This window comes from Xiphophorus hellerii, chromosome 16 (assembly GCF_003331165.1).
Source record: "Xiphophorus hellerii strain 12219 chromosome 16, Xiphophorus_hellerii-4.1, whole genome shotgun sequence".
In the NCBI taxonomy this organism is placed as follows: Eukaryota; Metazoa; Chordata; class Actinopteri; order Cyprinodontiformes; family Poeciliidae; genus Xiphophorus; species Xiphophorus hellerii.
Genome location: NC_045687.1, coordinates 6,252,612 through 6,276,823, shown reverse-complemented (window position 1 = coordinate 6,276,823; position 24,212 = coordinate 6,252,612). Strand labels below are relative to the sequence as shown.

General features: G+C 38.9%; 1 protein-coding gene across 5 annotated transcripts; it reads left to right on the top strand.

Moving 5' to 3' along the window:
* Positions 1 to 161: 161 nt before the first annotated feature.
* On the top strand, positions 162 to 24,212 carry znf652 (zinc finger protein 652). 5 transcript variants are annotated; one of them, XM_032587054.1, is made up of 7 exons: positions 296 to 630; positions 5,472 to 5,785; positions 5,891 to 6,901; positions 10,822 to 10,969; positions 11,086 to 11,201; positions 15,302 to 15,446; positions 18,615 to 24,212. In XM_032587054.1, the coding sequence occupies exons 3-7, from the start codon at positions 5,930 to 5,932 to the stop codon at positions 19,223 to 19,225; spliced, it is 1,992 nt and encodes a 663-aa protein (XP_032442945.1). In that variant the 5' UTR covers positions 296 to 630; positions 5,472 to 5,785; positions 5,891 to 5,929; the 3' UTR covers positions 19,226 to 24,212. The 5 variants fall into 5 exon arrangements, with proteins under 5 accessions (XP_032442942.1, XP_032442945.1, XP_032442944.1 ...); XM_032587051.1 differs by lacking the exon at positions 296 to 630 and adding an exon at positions 162 to 289 and having other exon boundaries at positions 5,472 to 6,901; XM_032587053.1 differs by having other exon boundaries at positions 296 to 502; positions 5,472 to 6,901.

The following is a 24,212-nucleotide window of genomic DNA, read 5'->3' as shown; positions in this document are numbered from 1 at the left end:
TAGAGTTATTAAAATAAACTCCCAGAGAGCAGATAAGGTGAACTTAGTAAAATACTACAATTTTAGAACCAGAAGGAGAATACAGATTCCTGTATGGTTTCTCCCATTGTGTGCGCGCCCTGAACAGTCTCTAGCTTCCAGGGAAGACCAAAAGAATCGAGACACCGTGGGGCGCGCCTGCGCCCAGACAGCGGCCTAAATGCCTGGGATGAGCGCGGGAGGACGGCGGCGCCGTAAGCTAAGAGCTTTGCCGGGGCCACGTAGCGGGGCTGAGGACTCCGGTGCGCAGGTATCCCCGCAACCGGTGTAACGTACATTAATAAAAAAAATATCCTCCCGTCTTTTTTTGCACACATAACAGAAGCTGGCATTACCCGTTCTGTGTGCACATCCACGAATGTACATAGATAGATAGAGGGAGGGCAAGCAACCCTGCTGAATCTGTGCAGCTCTGATTGCACGAACGCAAGAAGGAGGTCGCTCTCGCTCTCTTTAGACGGAGGTAAGCCAGTGAAGCGACCGCAAAATGTCGCTGTTTTAGTGGATTTTCGGCACCTACGGGACTGACATCCAGGACAGCTGCCAGGGGAAGCGCACACGGGTTTCCGGAAGCCGGTGGCCGAAGCTACGGTAAAAACTGTCTATGAACACCGACTTTGTGACAGTGTCGAGTGGAGTGGGTTTACCACAGCTTTTTTTTTGTTTGTTAGGACTGCAGCTTACAACGAGAGGGAGATACTGTGAAAACAAAGCGTGACATTGGCTTTAGCTCGACACGGGCCCGATAGCTGCCATTTATTATCTTCAATGTGCAACACAGACATAAAGTGTAACGTTTGTGCTAAAAACTTTAACGTTGATGCTAGCTTTAAGCTAACTAGCAACATTCTGGGCGGCTTGGGGTTAAAAAAAAGTGAAAGTGTTTGTTTTGGGGTAATGCATGTAAGCAAAACGTGAGATAAAACTTAAGATTTTGAGATTATTCTGCAGATACATTTACCTAAAAAGAGCATTTTCAGCTAATGTAGCAAAGTTAGCTTGTCATGTACAGGTAAGGTTAGTAACTGCAGACTTTAGCTAGCGGGCTAAGTAGCATAAGTTGCCCAGGCCTGTACAGGGTTTCTGCTATTCGCTGAGCAGTGTTGCCTTTTAGGTTTTAACCCTTTGTGCCGTTATAGTTTTCATCTTCTTAAAAAATGCATACATATTCAATTTTATTAGTTAACTGGGGATAAGATCTGACACCATTGGTTTCTGTCAAATTTGGAAATGTCTCAGTCTGTGCAGCAAAAGCTGAGATTACTTTCCCCCCTTCTACTTTTCATTAAGTTCAACCAAAAGATTTGAAGCAGACTGCAAAATCAGAGCATTGCTCCATGACCCGATTCTGGGGTTTGATGGCCACATACCTACAGAGGCATGAAGCATCCCTGCAGTGCACTGCGCAGTGAGCTGGTTAAGGTCTTATGAGTTTGGACAGCGTGAGGAATGTGAACCTTTACAAGCTGCAAGAGGAGAAAGCTCATTAAAGTCTAGACTTGAGAGGGTGCATGGATTTCAGCAGCTTTGCATTGGAGAGTAAAGCGTGGCATATTTGAACTGCAGAGATCTCATCTGTGTCACAGGCATTTTGGCTAAGCACTTTTCAGTATGTGCAGCATTGTTTATTTGGTACAGTTGCTTTGCAGTAACACTCCCATCCTGTCATACAGATCTTTAGCCACAGTAGCATCTATCCGGTACATGACTGGTTTTGTGGCTTTACCTATGCACAAAAAAAGTTTTCTGTTTGGTTCTCAGAATGCCTCCCAATAGCTGATCGAGGAAAACTTTTAATTTGACTTTTTAGAGAGAAAGCAACTTCACTTCCTCTGTGCTTTGGATGAGTAAAGATGTCAGTGATTCATACAAATATGCTTGATCTTCTTTCCTTCCAATAAACTTGTTTTCAAAATTGTCGAAGTTGGGGGAAAAAAACACTTATCATTATACTTGTCATTTGCATAGGTAGGATCTTAAGATCTGACAGGTTGTGTAACCTAATCTCAGTTAATATTGAGCTCTACATGATTCCCACATCAAAGGACTTCAGTATTTCACAGCGAGTGAAACTCAGAAATGACTCATCATTACTGAGTGGAAGCCTTTTATGCAGCCACTCAAGTTTACTGCTTGTTTGTTTGCACTTAAAAATTCATTTGATTATTGTTTTGGGGTTTTCAACGGTTTTATGCAGTTGGTACCAAATCAAATAAGTTTGGTTTATTGTTTTGGACCACATACGCTTGACAGAGAAGAAAACCACCTGACTCGACTTTTAAGTCAAGTATGTCAGGCTGCCGTTTTGCATGCAGTTTATGCTTCTCTGTCATGTAGACATGGGATAATCTGTTCGGTTGTGTGTCTGGGACGACCATGTGAGGCGAGTTGCTCTGTCAGTGCTGAGCTCCCCTCCCCTCTGCGGTTTTAATGCTCTGAGAAATGCTGTCCGATTCTCAGAGGGGATCAGAGTCGGCATGCACAGGAAGGCAGGTGTCTTATGCTCCTGCGTTGCTTACGTTTGTAATTGCAAAGTTTGGCTGAACTGGTTTAGGTAGTTACTTTTTCTAGCAGTTTATGTCCTCTGCTATTTCTCATCATATATTTTTAATTATTTGGTAAGATTCAAGTATAAAAGCAAAGCAAATATAACTGCATCTAAGTATTACTAATGAAGTGCAGAATGATTATTGAAGGAAGCAAAGTATGTAGTAAATGTGGGTAAATGAACACGTATATTTGATTATGATGGCATTTCCGTAGATCAGAAACGTCTTTTTTTTTTTGTCTGAATTACAACCAAATAAATTGAACATTGTGACTAATACACTCGAAAGTAGTATAGATTTTTTTTATTTAATGGAAACATAATTGGTAAATTGACAATGCTTTTTATAATTTGGCGATTATAAATTTGAGTGAATAAACATGAGGTAGGTTCCTCAAGACTCGAATGTCGGACCATTTTTATTTAATATAAATAGTATTAGGTCTCCTTACACCAAGGAAACTCACCATCTCTTCAAGCATTAGGTGAGTTTGTCCATAATAAAGCCTTTTCCAGCAGAATTGGCAGAAGTCAGCGTTATGATCCACAAATACAGGGTTAGAAATGAGGACTCAATGAGTCGGTGAGGCCAAAAACCACAGAGCACACAGGAAACTTTGACTTATTAATTCATCCAGGAGGTAGCAGAAGAAACTAGCATAACACACTGAAGCACTGCAGACTTTATTTCCCTCAATTAAGATCAGAGTTCATGATTTGTAAATAAGAAAAAGACTAGGCAAAAAATGCCATCCAGTGGAGAGTTCAAAGAAAAGAAAAAACTATAAAATAACAAAAAGGCCTATTATACATGTTGCGACATATCTTGATGCTCCCCCAGACCTTTGAGTAAATCTTCTGTGGTCAAAAGAGGAACATTTTCGAAGAAGCACAACCCGTTACATTTGCCATAAAACAAACGGAGCATTTCATAAAAAGAACATCATGTTGACACAGTGTTGCCATGTGAAGATCTGAGGCTGATTTGCTGCTTCAGGACCTGGATGACTTCCTTCATTTGGATCTATGAATTCTGCTCTGCAGTAGAAAATCCTGAAGACAATCTGGGAAGCTTATGGAGCAGGGCAATGACCCCTAGGATTCTAGCGAGATCACCTCTGATTGGATCAAAGAACAAAAGTTTTTTGGAGTGAGTTAGTCAAATCTAGCTGTAATGCTTTAAAACGATTCAAAATTTCTGAATAAAAACAATTCTCCAATAAACAGTGTGCCAAAATTCGCACACAGAGATGTACAAGACTGTTTTTTAAGTATAACAAACACTTGTTGGGTTTTGTTGGCAATTAGATTTATTTTTATATGGGGCCATGTTAGATTGGATGGCATTTTCACTTTATTAATAAAATCATAATTCAAAACAGTTTTTTAGTATTTTTTCCCAGTATTTCAATGTTAAACATGTGATGACAAAGAGATGTGCAAGGGTGCAAATGCTTTTTCACAGTATTGTAGTTGTCATTATGGAATTGGATTATAGCATCCACAAAAAGTTAAACGTCCAAATCAGTTTACTACAACTACTTCACTAGCAAACTACAAAAGGTATCCTGACAAAAACAGGTCAAAGACAAGAAAAATAAATGGAAAATAGGTGGGTTTGTAATATTTAATTTACATTCTTAGCAACAAATTCACTGTTGCACAGCCAGGGTTCATTTTGTGGCATTTTACAAACTGTGATTTCAAAATCTGATTTAAAATTAAATACAAATCACATTATATATGTACATATATGGATGCAGTACTTCATTGTTTTTCTTCTGTAGCCAGTTGGGCGTTTATTTTAAGCCAAGAGTGCATAAGTGCAAGATGTTTGTGAAGATGGAGGCGATATTTTCTGTCTCCAAGAAAGGAGATGCTGATTTGTGTGTATGGTGCTATAGGAGGTTTTCTAGCAAAAGAAACCGCCTCGATGCATACTCAGAATTACTGGTAAAGGCTTTTTGAGGTCACCCAACTGTCAACCTGGAGACGCCTCAGTACGAATGTGCCAACTTTTAGTATATCCATGATTCAAAGTCAAGTCTAAAACAAACATGAAAATATATACATCTTTTTCGGTGTGTGACTTGTTTATAAACAAGATAATCACACTTTAGGTTACAAGTATAGCAGATAAGTTTCACTGACAGGTTGACATACAATTTCCTGTGGTTGTGTTTGCAATAGAAGCTCCAGAGCTGTGGTTACACTACGCTTTCTAGCAGTCAATGGGAGCTGCGTTTACATGTGCTGCTTAAGGCGAAAGAACACCTTGATGTTTTTCAGCGTTTCTTGCCGTTTCAGGTGAGCTTCTTGTTTCCGAGAGGCATTAACATTGTTGTGAATTGATTTTTACTTTGATTGCAATCCAACTTTAGATAAAAGCTAAAGGACAGTGGTTGGATTCTTGCTTTTGCATGCTCCGCTTCGGTTTGTTTCGAGGTTTTCTGCTTTATTACTGCTGCAGGAGTGCGCTCTGTGGTTTTTGACCTTGCTTAAAAGTTTTTAAGTTTTTCATTGTACATTTGGAATAAAGTTTCTGTTTTCAGTCAAGCGAGTTCTCTAGCTGCGTGTCACTTTAGAAATGTATCTGTACGTTAAAATTGATGAGATCTTTCAGTTGTGGTCGAGAGAGACATTCGGGCTGCACAGTTTTGAAATTTGAATTTTACTCGCAGTCATTCGTGAAACCTGTGGTTTCAGCTCCCACACTCGGCACTAAGACAAACGTCTGTGGGTAAATGTGACACTCGCTGCTTCAAGCTCGACATGCCTGCAGTTTCAGGTCGCAATCTCACCGTTTTCTCAAAGCGAGCGGAAGAACATCGTCTTTAATCTCATCTGTAAGCCTCTTTGTTTCTTCTTTTTCTCTGTCTTGCAGTTAAATGGAGCTTCGAGTGAGACGTGGAGGTGCTGACAGGTGAGCGGTCTCCGGCTCACCTTCGCTTGCTCTGGACCCGAAAGACCTTGAAAAACTGACGCTGAGATTTTGTAATCAGATTTTGTTTCCCAGCTATATGGAACAAACTTTGGGACAGTTTTAATGTCTTACCAACTGCGTGTCCTTCTCCGGACAGAATGGACGCTCTTTTTGAATCAGGTTGATCGTCTCTCACCTCGTCCCCTCCTTCCTATCTCCTCAGAAGAAGGAGGGTGGGGGATTGGCCCCCTACCCCTCCTTGCAGGCTAGGCTAGGTTAGGCTAGTCTTTTTTTTTGCAACATAGTCTTTTCTCTTTTATATTACCTTGTGCTCACACCTGATATAATCCCATCATCACTTCTTCATGAAATCCTGCCAGAACCTGAAGGAGGAGGTTTCCATCCCCAGCCTGGGCGGGATGTCACAGGAGGAGGCACGTAGGACGCCTGTGTCCCAGAACTATTATCACTCTAATAACCCGGATTTGGTTCTGACGGGAAAGGTTCACAGGAGGGAGGTGAGTGGAAAGCCTTATTCTGTGTTGGTAGACAACAAGATGTCAGCCAAGACGGTCGGGACGGACCAAAACATGGGTCAGGTGCCGCCTCAGCATGTGACTTCACAGCAGCATCAGCAGTACTTCAGAGAGGGAGCGCAGGAGGCTGGGTCGCAGGAGTCCGAAACGGGAAACCAGGAATCCTCTGATGACACTGAGGTTGATGAAGATGATGAGGAAGAAGAGGATGAAGAGGAGGAGGAGGAGGAGAATGAAGAGGGCTTCAAACGTGAGCAGATCATCGTCGAGGTGAATCTGAACAACCAGACGCTTCACGTATCCAAGGGCGACAACAAAACTGGAACTGCAGCAGATGACTCAGAAAGAGGAGGAAGTGATGAGGATGATGAGGAGGAAGAAGAAGAGGAGGAAGAAGAGGAGGAGAGCCATGATGAGGAAGAGGAGGAAGACGAAGAGGACGAAGCGATGGAGAGTCAAACGACGCGGTCGAGAAGAACCAGACAAAGTTCTTCATCAGCCAGCCCGCCAAAGAGGAAAAGCCTCCGAATGGCCCTGAGCGCCGCCACAGCAGGAATGACCACCAGGGGGCGGCGGAGGCGCATGGAGCCTCCAAAAAGCAAGCGCAGGTCGGGCAGGTCGACCCCGTCTTCCGCAAGTACAGAGAAGACGGGCGAGAAGGCAGAGCTGGAGGAGGAGAAGGAGATGCTGGCGTGCGAGAAGTGTCCCCGGGTGTTCAACACACGCTGGTACCTGGAGAAGCACATGAACGTCACACACAGGCGGATGCAAATCTGCGACAAATGCGGCAAGAAGTTCGTCCTGGAGAGCGAGTTGGCACTGCATCAGCAGACTGACTGCGAGAAGAACATCCAGGTAAATCTGACTTCATTCATTAGTTTTTATTTAACCTGCAATTAAAGATTGAGGTGGTGCAGGTCTGGTGTTTGAAATGATAACAAACCACAGTTAATCAGACGCAGGTGTATCCCAGTAAATAATACTAACCCAAAATTAAGTCTTTTAACAAAACATAAGAATGATACAAATGTATTTTAATAATAGAAATGATAAGTTGTGACTATTGAAATCATGCTGCTGTCCAGCTGAAAGTCATTAACATTCTTCATAAGGAGGTTAAGCCGCAAAAGGTAACTGCAAATGAATGTGGCTGTTCCCAAATTGCTGTATTTTAGAATAATAATTGGAAGCTCAGTGGAAGGAAATTAAAGTGTGGTTATGAAAATAGAACAGGTGAAACTGCAGCCTGCTGAGTTGTGAAGCAGAACCCATTCAAGAGTTTGAGGGAGTCTTATGATCTACAACACAGATGGATCAAAGCAACTGTTGTTAAACCACTGTTGAAGAACCTTACCTGTTTTTTGGGGGGTTTTTTTACACAATACAAGTTTCTTTTTCTTTACGTGATTTCCTATGCTCTCTCACAGAACAAAGTGGTTGATGTGCAACTTTTTAATATTTGTTACTTTTCCATTTCTGTATGTATTGTAATACTTGCAAAGAATTGCTGAAACCAGAAACTTTTTGATTCTAATTTCTTCAGATGCACACATTTTAAATTCAGACTATAGCTGCCTTTTGTTACCTGAAACTGTAAACAAAGGCTGCATTCCACTAAGGCAGAGAAGTTGCTACATGATTTCTATTTATTTATTTTATTACCAGATTGTACCCAAGACGTTGGGCAAGATCTGGGCACCAAAATCTGTTGAGGCAAGTGTAAGAGGAACTGACTCAATCTCAGTTGCAGTCAGCCAGTTATCCTTTCATAATTCTCTCTTGTAGTTTAGAATTTCTTGACTTGAAAAAAGAATGCTTGCTGTTTTGGTTGATTGATATAATAAGAGTAGTAGACTATATTATAGTTGGCAAATGGGCCAGGCTTCAGGTTCATACAGATTCTGGAATGATCAAGAGGAGCAACATAATGAATCTCAAATAAATTTTGGCATCACTGCACTGGATGTTTTATTGAGAAGAATTGGTCTGTTCTTTCTGGAGGAATACCAGGAAACTATCATCATTAGTAATCCACTAAAACATTGTGCAGTTTAATAACACACAAGCTGGTGTTTTCAAGACTTTATTTCTTTTAGTTATGCTGGTTTTTCTGCATAAACACAAAACAAAAACACAACATTTAGGGCTAGAATATTACATTAGATCAATAAACATTTTTAATGCAGAAATGTGGTTTTAATGAAAAGTATATTTAAAACCCGTCTAAAGGTTCTTTTCAAAAGGTGCTTTTAATCCCACAAACGAGACTTATTGGAAGGCAGTTTGTACTTTTATAGGGCACCAACCTCAACTTTTATCTGGGAATGTCTTTTTCATTCCCAGATGAATCCATTAAAACATGACCAAGAGGCTTCATGAACATTATCTGCTCTTACTTTAATCCAAATGCTCTTAGAGAATATTTGAAAGAACAAGATTTTTTTCCTCGCTTGTTTGGCGTCATTGAGACGTCTTTGGTAGTATTTCTGCATTACAATCTTGACAATTATTCATTGTGAAGTTAGTAATTTTGTGGCGAAATGAGTGTTCCTGTTTTATTTACTGATAAATTCTGTTTGTGAGTTTTGAAGCTCCTTTGAACCAAATGACTCCCTCTGGCAAAACTGTCCCCCCTCGTCAGAGTTTGTACAAGAGTTCAGTGCGTTCAGTTGGCTTTAGGTGTTTGACAAATCCAGTAGTTTATGATCCTCGGTCTTCCAGTCATCATACAACAATCTGCCGAAACCAGTCTGTTAGCGGGATCATCAAGTTGTTGTTTTTTTTTTGACTGAAGGTTTTGTAGTTAGTTTTAGATTTTTATAGAAAATACAGTATGCACACGTGCAAACGCTGAGGCAGTCCACATTTTCCAAGTTTAAATGACTGATGTGAATTCGACCCATCTGCATTAAACATTTATACATGCATTGGTAGCTTTACTGTAGCAAACCTTTCAATTATCTGGTGCTCTTGGAGTCCAGATATAGTTGAAAAACACATGCTTGCATATTTGCAGCACAGCTCCTGTAAGCCTGTATCCTTATCTGCTGTTCTGTTGTGGCTTTAGTTTCCTGACACTGAATGGGGAGGTTCAGCTTTTGAATTCCTGAGGGACTCGCAGCTGTTTTGATCGCTTGAATTCACCCGATTTTTGCTGACTTTGATTTGCATTTTCAAGTTATTTTAGACCACAGGGTATCTGAACAGCTGCTCAGATTTCTACTAACAATGCCATGCTGTGAGGATATAAAGTTATCTTTAAAAGCACCATTTATGAAACTGCTGTCATTTCTCTCTAAAGCAGGAAACGGTTATACTGAAGATTTTTCTCATCTGGTCTAAACATACATCCCCCTAGAAAAGTCTGTAGCTTTAAATCTCTAAAGTTTAGTTTCTTTTTACCTCCATAGTTTCTGTTAATGTTACCAAAATACATCAGATTAGTTTTAAACACTTTTTAGTTTGTGCATTTTTAGTGTGTCTTCAATGGAAAGACTTCATAAACTCATTTCTGTGTTACATAAGTGCATGTGAGTGGAGTTTCAGAGCTCAAAATGAGCTAAATAGAGTCAAGCCTGAGAGGAAATCATGTGTTGCATGCAACTGTTTCCATTGAATCTTAGCAGTTTTATGGAAGAAAAGAAAAACTCACCTTTTTATAAGAGGAGAAAAAAACTCCCTTTTCAAGCCAGCATAACATTAAGGTGTTTAAGAGTTGTCAGATTAATTGAGAAAGTCTGTAATTTTGATTAGACCAAAGCCATACCATTAATTAGTTGGTTTTTTTTTGACATTTCTCCTGCATGTTGTGGGAGTTTGTTTCTGTTCTAAGCTTTGCAGCCTGAAAGATGGCAGCTGTTAGAGAAGCAGCTTTGTTTTATGGCTAAGTAATATTTTTGAATAAATTAGTTGTAGATGTTTACATATCATGATTAACATGAATGCCATAAAGTTTTTTAACTTTTGAGTCATTCAAACCAGGTCTTTTCCTCGGGTGCACTGATTATTCTATGCCATTGATAAGTTTTAAAGCAGAAGTTTAGTGCAGAAGTTGGAATTTATTTTCTCCACTACACATAAGGTAGAAATGACCCAGTTTCAAATCTCATGTCCTGCAATCGGTCCCCCTCCTCCCACTGTTCTTTTCCAATTTCCATTTCATAGTCAGAAGGAAAATAAAAAGAAAACACAAAGAAAATAAAAACCTTGCAAATAAATAAAGGAGAAAATAGGAGAGGGGGAAAAAGAGAAAATATTACAGGGAGAACATCAATGTATGATAAAAAAAACATACATTAATTAAAAAAAGACTACATATATACAAAATATGGAAACAATGGCAAAATGTGAATAATATTTCATAATAATGTAAATAATAATATTCCATGATATGGAAAAAATTAGAAAATAATGGGGAAAAATCACTTATAAAACAAGATTTGGAATAAAAAGTAAAACTAAGTAATATGATTATTTAATGCTATTAAAATTGAACAAATATATGAATTTGTTACTGTATAACCAAATTGGGAATTTTTTAGATTTTGGATGCAATATTTTCTTGTGCACCAAGTTAGACACTTATTATTGCTAATTGTTGCAATCACTTGCCTCAAATAGAAATAATTTCCCAGATTAATCAGACGTTTACCCTGATGTTACACTTTTTCCCCAGCAGAGGGAGCTGATGGACTTTCAGAAAGTTGTACCTGCTGATAAGAAACCTCAACACTTTATTCCATCCTAATAAATATGTCTGCTCTGGTTTTCTACAGTGTGTCTCCTGCAACAAGTCTTTTAAGAAGTTGTGGTCGCTGCATGAGCACATTAAGATTGTTCACGGCTATGCAGAGAAGAAGTTCTCATGCGAAATCTGCGAGAAGAAGTTCTACACAATGGCCCACGTCCGGAAGCACATGGTTGGTGAGTTGGGCCTTATAATTATTTGCATAATGTTTCAAGGGGTCAGCTCTGACAACATGTTTATCAATATTATTGGAACCCCTAAAATAGCTTTAATTATCTCCCTTCATCTCCAGCTCACACTAAGGACATGCCTTTCACCTGTGAGACGTGTGGGAAGTCGTTTAAACGCAGCATGTCTTTAAAAGTTCACTCGCTCCAGCACTCTGGGGAGAAACCTTTCCGCTGTGAGGTAAGATGCTGTTTTAACATTGCCGTAAAACAGAAATGCATTAATTGCCTCTAATATTTACTGTTGTTCCATAATGAGGGGAATTTGTGCTTTATAAATGGAGAGTTGGGTCCAAAAGTACAGTGCATATGTTCTATGTTCACAAGAAATACAGAATAAGGAAATGCACAGTCTGTAATTAGGTGAGTTATAGGAATACCATAAAGATATCTGCCCAACAGGTTATTGTAGTCATGGTTACATGAATTACACTCAGCAGGTTATTGCTTGTTTGCATGTAATAAGAGACACAACTTATTACATGCTTGATGGTAAATGCAGAAACTCATTAGAAGATACAAATGCAATTCTAGACCAAGATATCATTAATAACATGGAAACATTATTAAATGTTTTCCAACACAAGCAGCATATCTCAATATTTGTATTATAGCAGAGAAAATAACAGATATTAAAGCCCGGATTTGTTTCTTAATTTATCTTTGACAGGGTAATAAAGAACAGGTTATGTTTGCAGTATGTAATTAAATCTTTCTGCAGTGCAAATGACAACAGGCAAAAACGCTTCTGAATGTCAGCTGTCCTCTGTGTGACTTTCAATTACCTTTATTTCCCCTTTTATCAAGTCTCTGAATCGCGGTCCTCTAGGATCTTTCTGTGATTTTGTGGCGACAGTCACGCCTTGCAACATTAACGTATCCTTTTCATCACAGCAGAAATTACACTCCTTCTGCTTTTCAGAGATATTCCAACAGATGGCGTCATGATGCATTTGCTGAGTGAACTTTTCAATTCCAAAGAGTTCTTTCTCTTTATTTTGTGCAACATTTCTTTTCCTCAGCCCTACAGATAAATACTGAATGTTTGATAAGAAGAGAACTTTCTTTAAAGACTGAAGAAAAGTCTTAGTTTGCAGAAAATACCACCATGCTGTGAAACGGTATTTGCTCCCATTACACAGTCCGTTTCCTCCCACCCCCCAATCTTATTAAATCAGATTTAATTCTGATTTCCTAGATTTTAAGGAAAGCTGTGTTTATTTGATTTTCTCAATAGCCAAACCCAATCTCTACCTGATTTGTAGAATCAATCAATTACTTAAATAGAACTTCCATGCAATATGAAGTAGGAAAAAGCAACACTTCTTGCCTCAGTATGAAGAGAGTTTGTTAGGGGAGAAAAGTCACTCGCATGTTTCAATCTGAAAAACAGGTCACAAAAGGCTTTAGGACTCAGGCAGGACTCACTCAGGCTCTCAGTGAGAGCCGTTGTACACAAATGGGGAAAACGCAAAGTGGTGCTGATCCTACCTAAGAGTGGCCAGCTTTCCAAAATTACTCCAACAAGGCATTAACAACTAATCCAGGAGGTCGCAAAACCCCTGCAGGCCTCATTTGCCTTAATTAAGGTCGGCCTTCAACACCAGAAAAAAGGCTGGGTTGCTATGGCACCCAAAGTGAAAACCCACTGCTGACCAAAAAAGCCTGTCTTGCAATTGACAAAGTGATGACTCAAAAGATTTGATGGGACAACATCAAATCTTCTGTTGCACAACCCAACCTTTCAGAAATAAGAACATTTTGCCTTCAGCCACACATGGTGGTGGTAGTGTTATGGTCTGGGACTGTCTTGCTAGCCCAAGAATTCTGCTCTGGTGTATAAAATGCCAAAGGAGGAATATCTCTGAACACTAATTTAAATTCCAGCACACTTCAGATCCTCGTCACGTGGCATATCCGAACCACCAAGTCCACCTCTGATTGGCTGGGGGAATAGTGAGATTTTGGAGTGGCCTAGTAAAGGTCCGAACTTGTAACATGGCATTTAACAAAACCCTTTAATGTGAGCAATTATGCAAAGAATGTTAGGGCATTTACTCATCCATAGTGATGCAAGATTTATCAGTGATCTAAAAAACACAATAGTTGTTGCTGCTTATTTGGTTTAGGGGACATTTACTTTTTTCCACATAGGGCCACATTTGTTTGAATTGCTTTTTTTGCCATAATAAATAAAAAAATCTAACATTAACAGTTATTTGATGATGTAAAACATTTAAGTGTAACAAAAAGCAAAACAAAATAAATCTATAGGTGGCAAATACTTTTTTACTGCACTTGCACGTGCATTATGGCGCTCTCTGCTGTTTTCTGAAATAAACTGCAAAGAGCATCTCTATAAAAATGACTGATGACCAAATGCTGATGCTTTAAAATTAATGCAATCAATGTTTTTTCACATTCTATTTAATATTTTCTTTTTTACATCTTGAAGACAGTTTATAAACCATATAAAGTCCTTTAAACTTTCAAAGAGGGAGCAATTGATTTCTTCCCGTTGTGATGCTCTCATTTAGTTTTCTACTCAAAGCAGCAAAGCTGAGTTAATGGGTGAGAATCCATATGGCATTATAAGTGAAGAAATCTTTTAAACAGTATTTTGCATAATGTTCTTTTTTTTTGTCTTTCATAATGTGTTCTAGGGTACACAGTTGCATACAACATGAATTATTGCAAACATAAACACGTTACAAAGAGCACAAAACAATAAGAAACTAGAGTAATGGTTTGAAATTTAAATATAGTTCAGAACATGTGTGTTCGCACCCCTCATGCTGTGGTTTCCAAACTTTTAATGACAAGGGCTGAAATTGTCGAAAGGTTTGTGAGCCATATAAACATAATTTTAAATATATATATATATAATTTATCTGGTCAGAGATTAAATAAAAATGCAATTTTAGTGAAACAAAATAAAATGGTTAATTTTGTGGGGAAGGAATGTGCGAGATCTTTGTAAATCCAGAACATAAACAAGGTTTTGTTGGTTTACCGTAATAAAATAAAGGCGTACAATTTCCAAATCTTTCAGAGGAGGGAGTTGGAAGAATTTCCATTTTTGTGGCCTACAGACAAAAAGTTTATTCCTCAGTAACAAGAACAGAACTTTGGTTCCTTCTTTTTTTAAAAACCACACCTGTTATATTTAGCAAAGTTTAATAAATCAATTAAATACATTTGAGTAAAAATTGCTAGATATTTGTGATTCTGTTAACAGTGAAATTATAGAGAAAACATAATGATTAAAACATGAATACTTTGTTTTGCACCTAATTGTCTATGTTATAATAATTTCAGTTCATCATTATGAACTTTCCATCTGCATCAACCACCTGAGCTGCTGGGCCAAATATATTAAACTGTACAAACATTAAACTGCGGTCAGGTTCGCACTTTGGACACCCTGGCCTTTCGGCATATAATCAACTAATTTAATATTTTCTTTCGTCTCCACACATTAACATTCAGCAGACAGTGCGTCCTCAGAGTTTAACTCAAACCATGTCAAACATTATAAACCCCGATGCTCATGGTTGACCAGTTATAAGACAAAACTTCTTCTGTTGCTTTGGAAAGTATGCAGTCAGTTTCCCTCTCAGTATTCCTAGGGTTGTTTATGCTTCACAGGGTGTCCTTACTTCCAGCTTTAGGCCTTTAACTATACCACACTTAAAAACAGTTTCATGGGTGGAGTTGTTCTAATTAGATGTTAGAAGCTATCCCAGACACTAAGGTTTTTATTACATGCCTATTAGGTTTATGTAATGTGTAGGCCTTACATTCTTTCTTACATTTTTTTTCTCTCACCAAAGACGTCTATTTAGTCAGGTGGTGGCACAGAGTATAAATATCTAACCTTTGGGGAAAAAAATCGAACCAAGAAACCCTCAGTGCAACTATGCACTGTGTGTAACAAGTGTTGCAACCAAGGGTTATTTTTAGTGACTGAACATATGTGGCTTTTTCTTCTGGATTTTCTTACCTGAGCTGATGTTGGATGGTAGGAAGTCTCTTCTCAGGCCATTTGAGGAGGCCAATCAGAGCCCACTGAGTTCTTGGAAAAGAGATAATCTCTTCTCACATTAGTTTGTTCCGAAAGCTAAATATGCTGAAGTAAGCAGAAATCTGCTGCACATTACCACAGGGAAAAAAACCACTGCAGAACCGTGTGACAAGGGTTCAGTTTAGATTTCTGAGAATGTGTGCATGCGTTGACCTAGTGGGTACATGACTAAAAAAGCCTCTTTCTTTCCTTTGCAGCACTGCGACGAACGGTTCCAGTACAAGTACCAGCTGCGCTCCCATATGAGTATTCACATTGGACACAAGCAGTTCATGTGCCAATGGTGTGGCAAGGACTTCAACATGAAGCAGTACTTTGACGAGCACATGAAAACACACACAGGTGAGAACTGAGGCTCTCGCTGTGTATCAGACACACGCATACAGTTCTGAAAAAAATTAAGAGATCACTTAAAATGATCAGTTTCTCTGATTTTACTTTTTGTAGGTATATGTTTGAATAAAATGAACATTGCTCTTTTATTCTATGAACAACATGTCTCTGAAATTCCATGCAAAAATGTAGTATTTATTTGCAGAAAATGAGAAATGGTCAAAATAATAAAACAGATGCAGTGCTTTCAAAGAAAACAAGTTCATATTCACTTAGAAACAACAATACTAATGTTTTAACTCAAGAGAAATCAATATTTGGTGGAATAACCATGAAGTTTTCAATGGGTTCAGTGCAGTGGTCTCTTTTTTTTTTTTTCCAGAGCTGTATATATTAGAATATAATAGTACTAGGTCCGGATCTGCAGCTCATTTCCACCAGCAAAAGGCTGTTTATTTATGTCATTTGATGCAGTTTGTAGCTCAGTTTATTACACAAACAGGACATGAAGTCACATGAATCCTCATTAGTCACAGTTAATCGAGAGAAAGTGAGGAACTTCTCATCCTAAACTTTGCCTCTGTGTGGCAAAGTTTAGGATGAGATTAAAAGCTGAATTCAAATCAATAAATCAAAAAGTATTTCATTTCTGAACTCATGTTCTTACACAGAAATATCCCTCAAAGCCTCTTAAATGTGCAACACATTCAAAATTTAAGAAAACATTTTGGGTGCTATTTGCTGCACACAGATAAAGGAAAAATATGACAGTTATTTTCACATCACAGTTCTGTAAACAAATAATATCTGAACAGAACCAAAACCTTTTGTTTGTTGTAATTATCGACAATTACAATAAACAAAGCAGACATATTGACTCCATCAAGCAGGAGAACATTTCATCCAAAACATTCAGCAACAGTGGTAAATATTCCTGGAGATGTCCTGTTTTTATTTAATGTTTTAGTACTTTAATGCTGCAAATAAAAAAATAATCTAATATCAATGGAATTGATTCCTTAAACATTGCTTTAACCAGAGGTCACATGTTCACTGTGCTGCTGACCTCTAGGATGATTGCAATGGACAAAGAAGATGTTAAGATCACTGAACAAACTTATCTGAAAGGGGCTTTTAAATGCTGTTTAAAAGGTTAAACCAAATTTTCACACAATTGAAAACTTAAGTCCAAAGTTTTTTGTGTCCATACCAATTTTGTCCCATTCCTACTGACAGAACCAGTTTACCAGAGGCACTGGTTTCTCACGCATCTTAGCTCAGCCCACAGGTTTTCTATAGGACTGAGATCAGGGCTTTGTGATGGTGTCTGTGCTTTGTGCAGACTTTAATCCGCCTTTTTATCTTGTGCTTCTTCCTCACCGAGTGAGTCTGTTTTCATAATCACCTTGTCTTACGAGCCTTAGCCAAACCAAATCTTCAGTCTTCTACATTTTACACCAAAACACATTTTTCTCTCTTTTTGGAACCAGACATTCCCACGGCATTTATATTTGTACAGAATCACTTGAACAGATGAATATAAAGTAGTAGTATTAAATTATACGTTCTGACTGATCTAAAATGAGACGGATTTAATCTGATTTAATGTCCAATGGTGAGGAAGAGGGTGTGTTTTTATACATTGTATATAAATATTGGATTTCAACCGTAACCAAAGTCAAATTTGAGTTTTTTAAAAAATTATTTTATGTTAGTTTTTTATTTTATTTAAATATTTAGATTATTTGTGGATTTTATTCTATTTTTCTCTCTTTCTTTTTTTGCAAAGCTTAGTGCAGCTAGAGTTATTTACAAAGTTTTCCAAGCTCTTGTCTTCCCTCCTCGCCGCCCGCCAGGCACCATAAACTCTATAAAAAGGAACAAAATGGGGTGTTGCCTCTATGCTTCGTTCTTGCAATGAGAGGGGATGTTTTACATCAGAGAACAGCCCTGCATATATTGTGGCTTGTAATGACTACCCAGACACATGAAGCTGTACATCTTTCTCTGTTTTTTTTTTTTTGTTTTTTTTTCATGTTTCACCAATTTTCTAAGAACAGCCCGAGCACTGATGCCTGCGCGTCATCTGCTGTTTTTTCTGAGCCGTGGGTGGACACGCCACACTCAGTTGGCCCTCAAGGTTATATTTGTGATGTGTAATTACGCTGCCCTCTCGTATCCCTGCAGCTACCGACCAATTTAGCCTCATCCAGGAGGAGACACACCCAGCCTTACTCTGTAATAAACCAAACTTTGGTTCTTTTTTTGTAAATTCCCATGATTAAATGTAACAGGTACAGAACGCTGGCCCATCAGCTGTCACCTTTTGATATTCAGTTGGTGTGGAGGAGCTTCGCGTGGAACGTGCCAGAATCCGGCATTTGGAGAGCCCTTCAGCAGGCTGTTAATAGATGGCTGTGTGGGTGGTAACAGGCACATTTAGTGGCTCCGTGGAGGGAGGTTAATGAGAGCAGCATTCTAACGGGACTGCTGTTGTTCACTTTCACATCTCCCATCCTCGAAGTGTGAATTGTAATAGCTTCCTGGGGAGTGGGTGGGTTGACGGCAGAGACCCTCGATTCAAGATGGAGGCTTATTTGCATTCTCAGAGCTGAAGTTGAAAAGGAAACTTTATGTGAAAAGCTTCAATTGTTTGAAAGTCTGTAACCAGCACATTTGACGGCAGATGATTTAGGGCTGATGCGATGATGAATCGATTATTGAAATAATTGTAGACTTTTTTACTAATTGATTAATCGTTAACTGAAGTAAACAAACTCCAAAAAAGACCACTTGCTGAAAAAGCAACATTCTCAGAGGAGTAATTAAGCCAAAAATGTACAATAAATAGCGTCACCTAGTTCAAAGTGCTTAGCTTTTCATATGTTGATGTTAGAAGTATTTTTTAGCTGCAGATGCATCCTTTGCTACAAATAATCAAGCATACACTAAAGTAATGCTGTGTGCATTTTAGAAAATAAAAGGATTTTCTTATTTATTTTTAAAAATCAATAGAATTTTTTATATGCATTTTTTCATGCATTTCTAATACTACCTAAAGGCTTAAATTAACAATCTATAGAATGTGCAGTTTCAATAATCGTTGATAGATTAGTCAATAACTAAAATAGCCCTAAAATGATTTGACTCTGATTAATCAGCCTGTTTGTCTTTCAGGAGAGAAGCCTTTCATTTGTGAGATCTGCGGGAAGAGCTTCACCAGCCGGCCCAACATGAAGCGCCACCGCCGCACGCACACGGGCGAGAAGCCGTACCCCTGCGAGGTTTGCGGCCAGCGCTTCCGATTCTCCAACATGCTCAAAGCTCACAAGGAGAAGTGCTTCCGGGTCACCAGCCCCGTGGTCCTGCAGACTAGCGGCTCCTCTGTGCCTGTCCGCCTCTTCGCCAACGCCTTCTCCTCCCCTGCCTCCTCCTCTTCCTCTCCCACCACCGTCCCTGGGCCCTCAGCGGCAACACCCGCCACCACTTCAACTTCTCTGGGCCTCGGCCCGACCGGAGGGCCAGTTCCGCAGCAGGGTCCCGTCGGACACGCGTTCTCCCATGTGCAGCTTCATTCAGCGCCCTCTCATCATCATCTCTCCAACGCGCCGCAGCAGGCCAATCCTCACAGCCACCACCACCTAGTTGTCCCTCCTGTCGCCCACCTTCCACCTCCTCCTGCTCTTTTCAAGAGCGAGCCGCTTAACCACTGTGGGCACGAAGACAGCAGCTACCTGCACCACATGGCCCCCCTTGACAAGGGTCCTGGAGCGCCACAGCACCACTGAACCTGTGCAGCATCAAACCAGACCTTGTCTTCTTAAAGCTCCGCCTCAGTTTCTCAATCGCAGGAACCGGAAGCCCGGTCTGCAGAGAGGAGTTTGTTGCAGGATGAGATGAAATAGGAGCATACATGTTCCTTCAGACAATGCAGGTTTCCTACGTAGACGTGGCTCGACTAGAATTAATCTAAACTCATAAACATTAAGGATTCAAACTGTTGCACCATCCGTGCACACATTAAGTGAGACATCACTTTAAAAAACTGTTCGACCTGGCAAAGGTTTTACAATCGCTAGAAATTATTCTTCAGAAAACGACTCTGTGTGAACATCTCTCTCCACATTTAATGGGTGGAAACTGGTTTTCATCACAAATAAAAGCTGCTGATGGAACTCAAAATCCATAATACCTAGACTCCCTGGCTCCTCAAAGATTTGTTTCACTGAACTTTCCTCTTCTTTTTATTTTGTTAATTTGACTCAAGGTCATACATTAGTCAGGACATGAGCTTCCTGTGCCACTCATCCCCATAGCAATATTGTACTTATTCTCCAAGCTGTAGTGCAGAAACCTCATGGGCAAAAAAATGTTTAATGAATGTTGAAACTGGGCCTACCTGAGCCTTTTTTTTCCTGTACAGCGGCCAATGTTAAAGGGACAGTTGAGATTTTTATATCAATGTTCTGTGGGATAAGCTACAGGTATATGCTCTACCTGTAATAGACAGATGTCATATTGAAATGAGTTTGTGTAAACATGAACATTCTTCTTAACTTCTTGGTAGTTAGGCTAACTGCTAAGAAGAGGAGTCCACAGATTTTAGCTATTTTAAACAAACTGAAAAAGTTTCTTTCAGAATACTTCTGTCTTTTAGTCTTTTAACTGAAAAACATCCCTGTTATAGTGCAAAATTGCATTATTTGAGGCTCTCCAGCTGCCTCATCATCTCCAACTGACTGGTCTGCTCAACGTCTGCCAAGAACGAAGCATTTTGGTTTTGCATTAGACTGTCAGTTTTGCAGATGTATCACTATTTAGCTGTTTGGAAATTATTTTGAGTTGACTTGTGGTCAGTTAAGCACAATCTGTCAATATTACAACCCTAATGTAACCGTCCAGTGATGAGCAATATTTTACTAGCTCACAAAATGACCCTCCCTCCCCAAAACTGTTTATTATCTTAAGATTTTTTAAATTTGATAAGTAATGCAATTGTCTCCAACATAGCACTCTTACATATATTTAATATTAGACATGCATGCAGATACCAGATAGGCTCTCATTTTCTGTAAACATCAGTGTGAAAGGTACACTAAGACTTGGATTTATGTAAAACTGCACATTTGTGAAATCAGAGCCACAAATTGACCATATTTTTGTTTGGTTTGTTTTAAATGTCCATTTTAAACAATGCCAACTGGGTCTAAATTTTCTTGCAAATGTAATTACTAAAACCAACTAAAAGAGCCCCTCGTCTGGTAGTTTTCCTTCGCTCTAATTATTTCTTCACTATTTTGCAAACTCGCAATATGGCATCTGTCTGCTACAGCCAAGGCAACAATTACTGATAAGTTCACAGAACCTCAGTTCAAAACATTTGAACTATCCCTTTAGGGCCGTCAGTCAGGGGCAAACAGCAGTAGAGTAAAATGCAGTGCCATAGGTTACAGTGAGATGGGAGAGATTAGTTTTTAACTACTGTGTAAATTAAATTGAATCTAGACAAAGTCTCAGATTTATATCCGTAAAAATGGTGCTTTTCATTCCATTACGTAAAAACTCCTTATTTTGCTTTCTAGTTCAATTTTCATAACCTAATCTAGTGTGTGTGGGGAAAGATTTGTGTTCTTTCAGCCTGGCTTTTCTGCAGTGAAATTAAATGTTTGACTTGATATTTTGTGATCGAGATGACTTTAATTAAACGAGATCTGCCCCAGGCACACACACACATACACACACACCCCACACACATTCAAGCATACACACGGTCACTGATTTACCTACAGCGACCAGTAGAACCTCAGCTTACAGGACTGTTGGTCAATGTTTGCTTTTAGAAAATGAATGACTGTCGAATAATACTGCCACTGTGAGGGGCCAGACATGTGGCCCCGTCTGCTTTTGTCCTCTATTTTATTTTTTATCCCCACCTCCCTTTGCTGCTGTTCAAACAATACGGGTTACCATGTTAAAGGTCGCCTGACACACACACCCACACATACACAGTATACACAACTGGGACCTTTTTCATTGAAGCTCTTAACAGTATATTATGCATTATTCCTCAGCCTGTATTCCACGGTTTGGTGTGGGGTGGTGTAATGTAGAGGCTAGACTTTAATTTTATTTTATTTTACTTTCTGTACTGACAAACTTTGGTCAACAAAGGCCAGCGCATGTGTAAACTTGTTGAATGTTGCCTAAGCCGAATGATGGTTTATAGATCATTCTTGTTTCATGTTCTCAGATTATTTACTTAGTGTTTAAGCTAATGAACAGCCGTCACATGCAGTTAACAGCAGATCTTTACGTACACTGAATAAAAGGATGATTTTTATTTCTCATCTTCTGACAAACTTTTCCTGTTTTTAGATCAGATTTACAATTATAAAAATTATTTCTGTATAAGAAGTACTAGAAAAATTAAATGGGGATTCTTTGAGATTCTTTTATTATTTCTTCAAATTTAGATGTTTACTTAGTTCTCCTTAGTATTTGGTGGAATTGTAGGAATTTGGCTGACAGAAGTTGTTACTCAGTCACCTTTTCAGCTCTTCCCACGGGTTTCGTGGGCCTGAGATTACAGCTTTACAATGGTCGCTCCAAAACTCCCAATTTGTCGTCCTCTAGCAACTTAATTGCTGTTTTGGATGCTGACGGTCATTACTGAGTTGGTACAACTGTTTAAATCCAACCTTTAAATTCCCAGCTGTCATTAAATGCTGCCTCTGTGTTTTCACATAATGATGTTTCTTCAAGATGCCATCTATTTTGTTAAGTACAACATAATGCTGCCACCCTCATACTTCACAGTTGGGATTGTGGTGTTTTGGCTAGCAAGCTTCATTATTTTACTTTTTTTTTTTTTTTGCAGAAAATGATTCAAAGATCATTTTGGGGCTAGAATTTTGGTTTTATTAAACGAGACAGGTTTCGAAAAATGTTTGGAATTTGACTTCTTCACTGAGTAGCCTTTTAGCTCAGAAATTGATAAGTTTCTGAGCAGTTTCAACAACAATTTTGGGTTGATTCTCACATGTCATATATAGAAGCTACCTGACTTCTGAGCACTTTGATGGCAGAACATTTCCATGGTGTTTATACTAGCATAAAGCTGTTTGAACAGATGAACTTGACACCTTTAGGGAGTTTGGAAACGTGAATCAAGTGGAGCTCCACAACTCTCTTCCTGATTTCTTTCAATTTTCTGTAGTGTCATAAAAGGAAGCTGTGTTTTTGAGGGGTTGCCTTAAAATGCATCCTCAGGCAAGCCTCCATTTAACTCTAGTGTTGCGAATTAACCAATCAGATTCTTAATAAGCATCTGGGCCTTCCTGAATAGTTTAAAAGGATAGTCCTTTTAATGTAAAACTTCTGATGTTTAAAAAACTCAAAACATATGAAAGAAATCCATCATTATTGACCTAAAATGGTAAAAGCTTAGTTTGACTTGATGTCTAACGGTGAGAGGGTAAAAACTAATTTTTATATTGTGTATGTAAACATCTGGTTTCAACTGTTGATGTACTGTCAGCACATGATAGGAAATGTCAGGATAAGAGGCAGTGGTCAGAAAATGTCATGAAACTGGGGTTCTTCCGTTGGCCAAAAGGTGTGTGTCTGGTGTTTTAAGGAGCAGAAGCCGTGGGCTTGTTTGGTCTGAATTTTTCCGTTTCTTGCCACCTCAGACTGATAATACATTGAGAGCGTATTGTGCATGCATTGGTCTCAGTTTGGATCTCTTACCCAAAGCTGCTTTTACAATGTGTCCCAATAATGTGTCATTAGAGGAGTAAATGGGTAGGGGGGCGGACAATAGGAATAAAATAACCCATCCTGTCAATCTGATGGTAGCCTGAAGTGGTTAAGTTCAGTAGTTTAGTGCCAGGCCTGCAATTAGCCTGCCATCTCTGTGCGTCTTAATACTGCTGCAATATTATTTGCTATCATTCAATCTCTGTAGGCTCACTGCTGGGATTCAGGATTTTGCAGTAGGGGTATTTTCAGTCTTGTATTGTTCCTTTTATTTTTTATTTTTAAAGCCTTTTGTTATTCTCTGCACTTTACTGCTGCGTGGGTGATGCGCAGGGAACGGGGTTAGGGGAGGAGGTGACAATGCATTGTGGAGCAGAATGCAGTTGTGACTGTATGGGAAATGGATGGAGGCGATTTACTTTAGAGTGGATTGTTTTGTTTTTTTTCTAAGGCAAGGAAAGGAGGAGAATCTGAGGTGGAGGTGGACGGTGTGCAAGGGACCATAGCTAATATACACATCTATGTACTTAACTTCATTTTGAGAAAAATAGCCTTCAGTTTGGACCTTTCCTTCAAAGTACAAATGATGATCCTGCTGCTTTTGCGCCATCACACACACCCCTCCATGTATTATTGGAAATACGTTCGTCATTTTATTTTTTCCCGTTGTGTCCGTTTTCTCTGTTGCAAAATGATTCTCCTCCTCCTTTCTTTGTTATATAGAATGCACTTTCTACTAAAATCCTTGAGTAGTTAAAAAAATAACATTGTATATTCTTTAAAGATGTTTTTAAAAAAATCAATATTCTTTCCCCTTTGTATTTTTAACCACTTAATGTAGCATTGTGTATTTTATTATTGTATCTGGTACAAAATGTGCAGCTTTATAATGTCCTGTTTTGTCCTTTTTGTATGTTTTCTGGAGATTGAGGATACGTGATAAAAAGTTGGGCCTTTTTTTGATAATGTACATTTAACTGACTGCTAACTTTGAAAAGTAAAAACTCGTAGCCATGA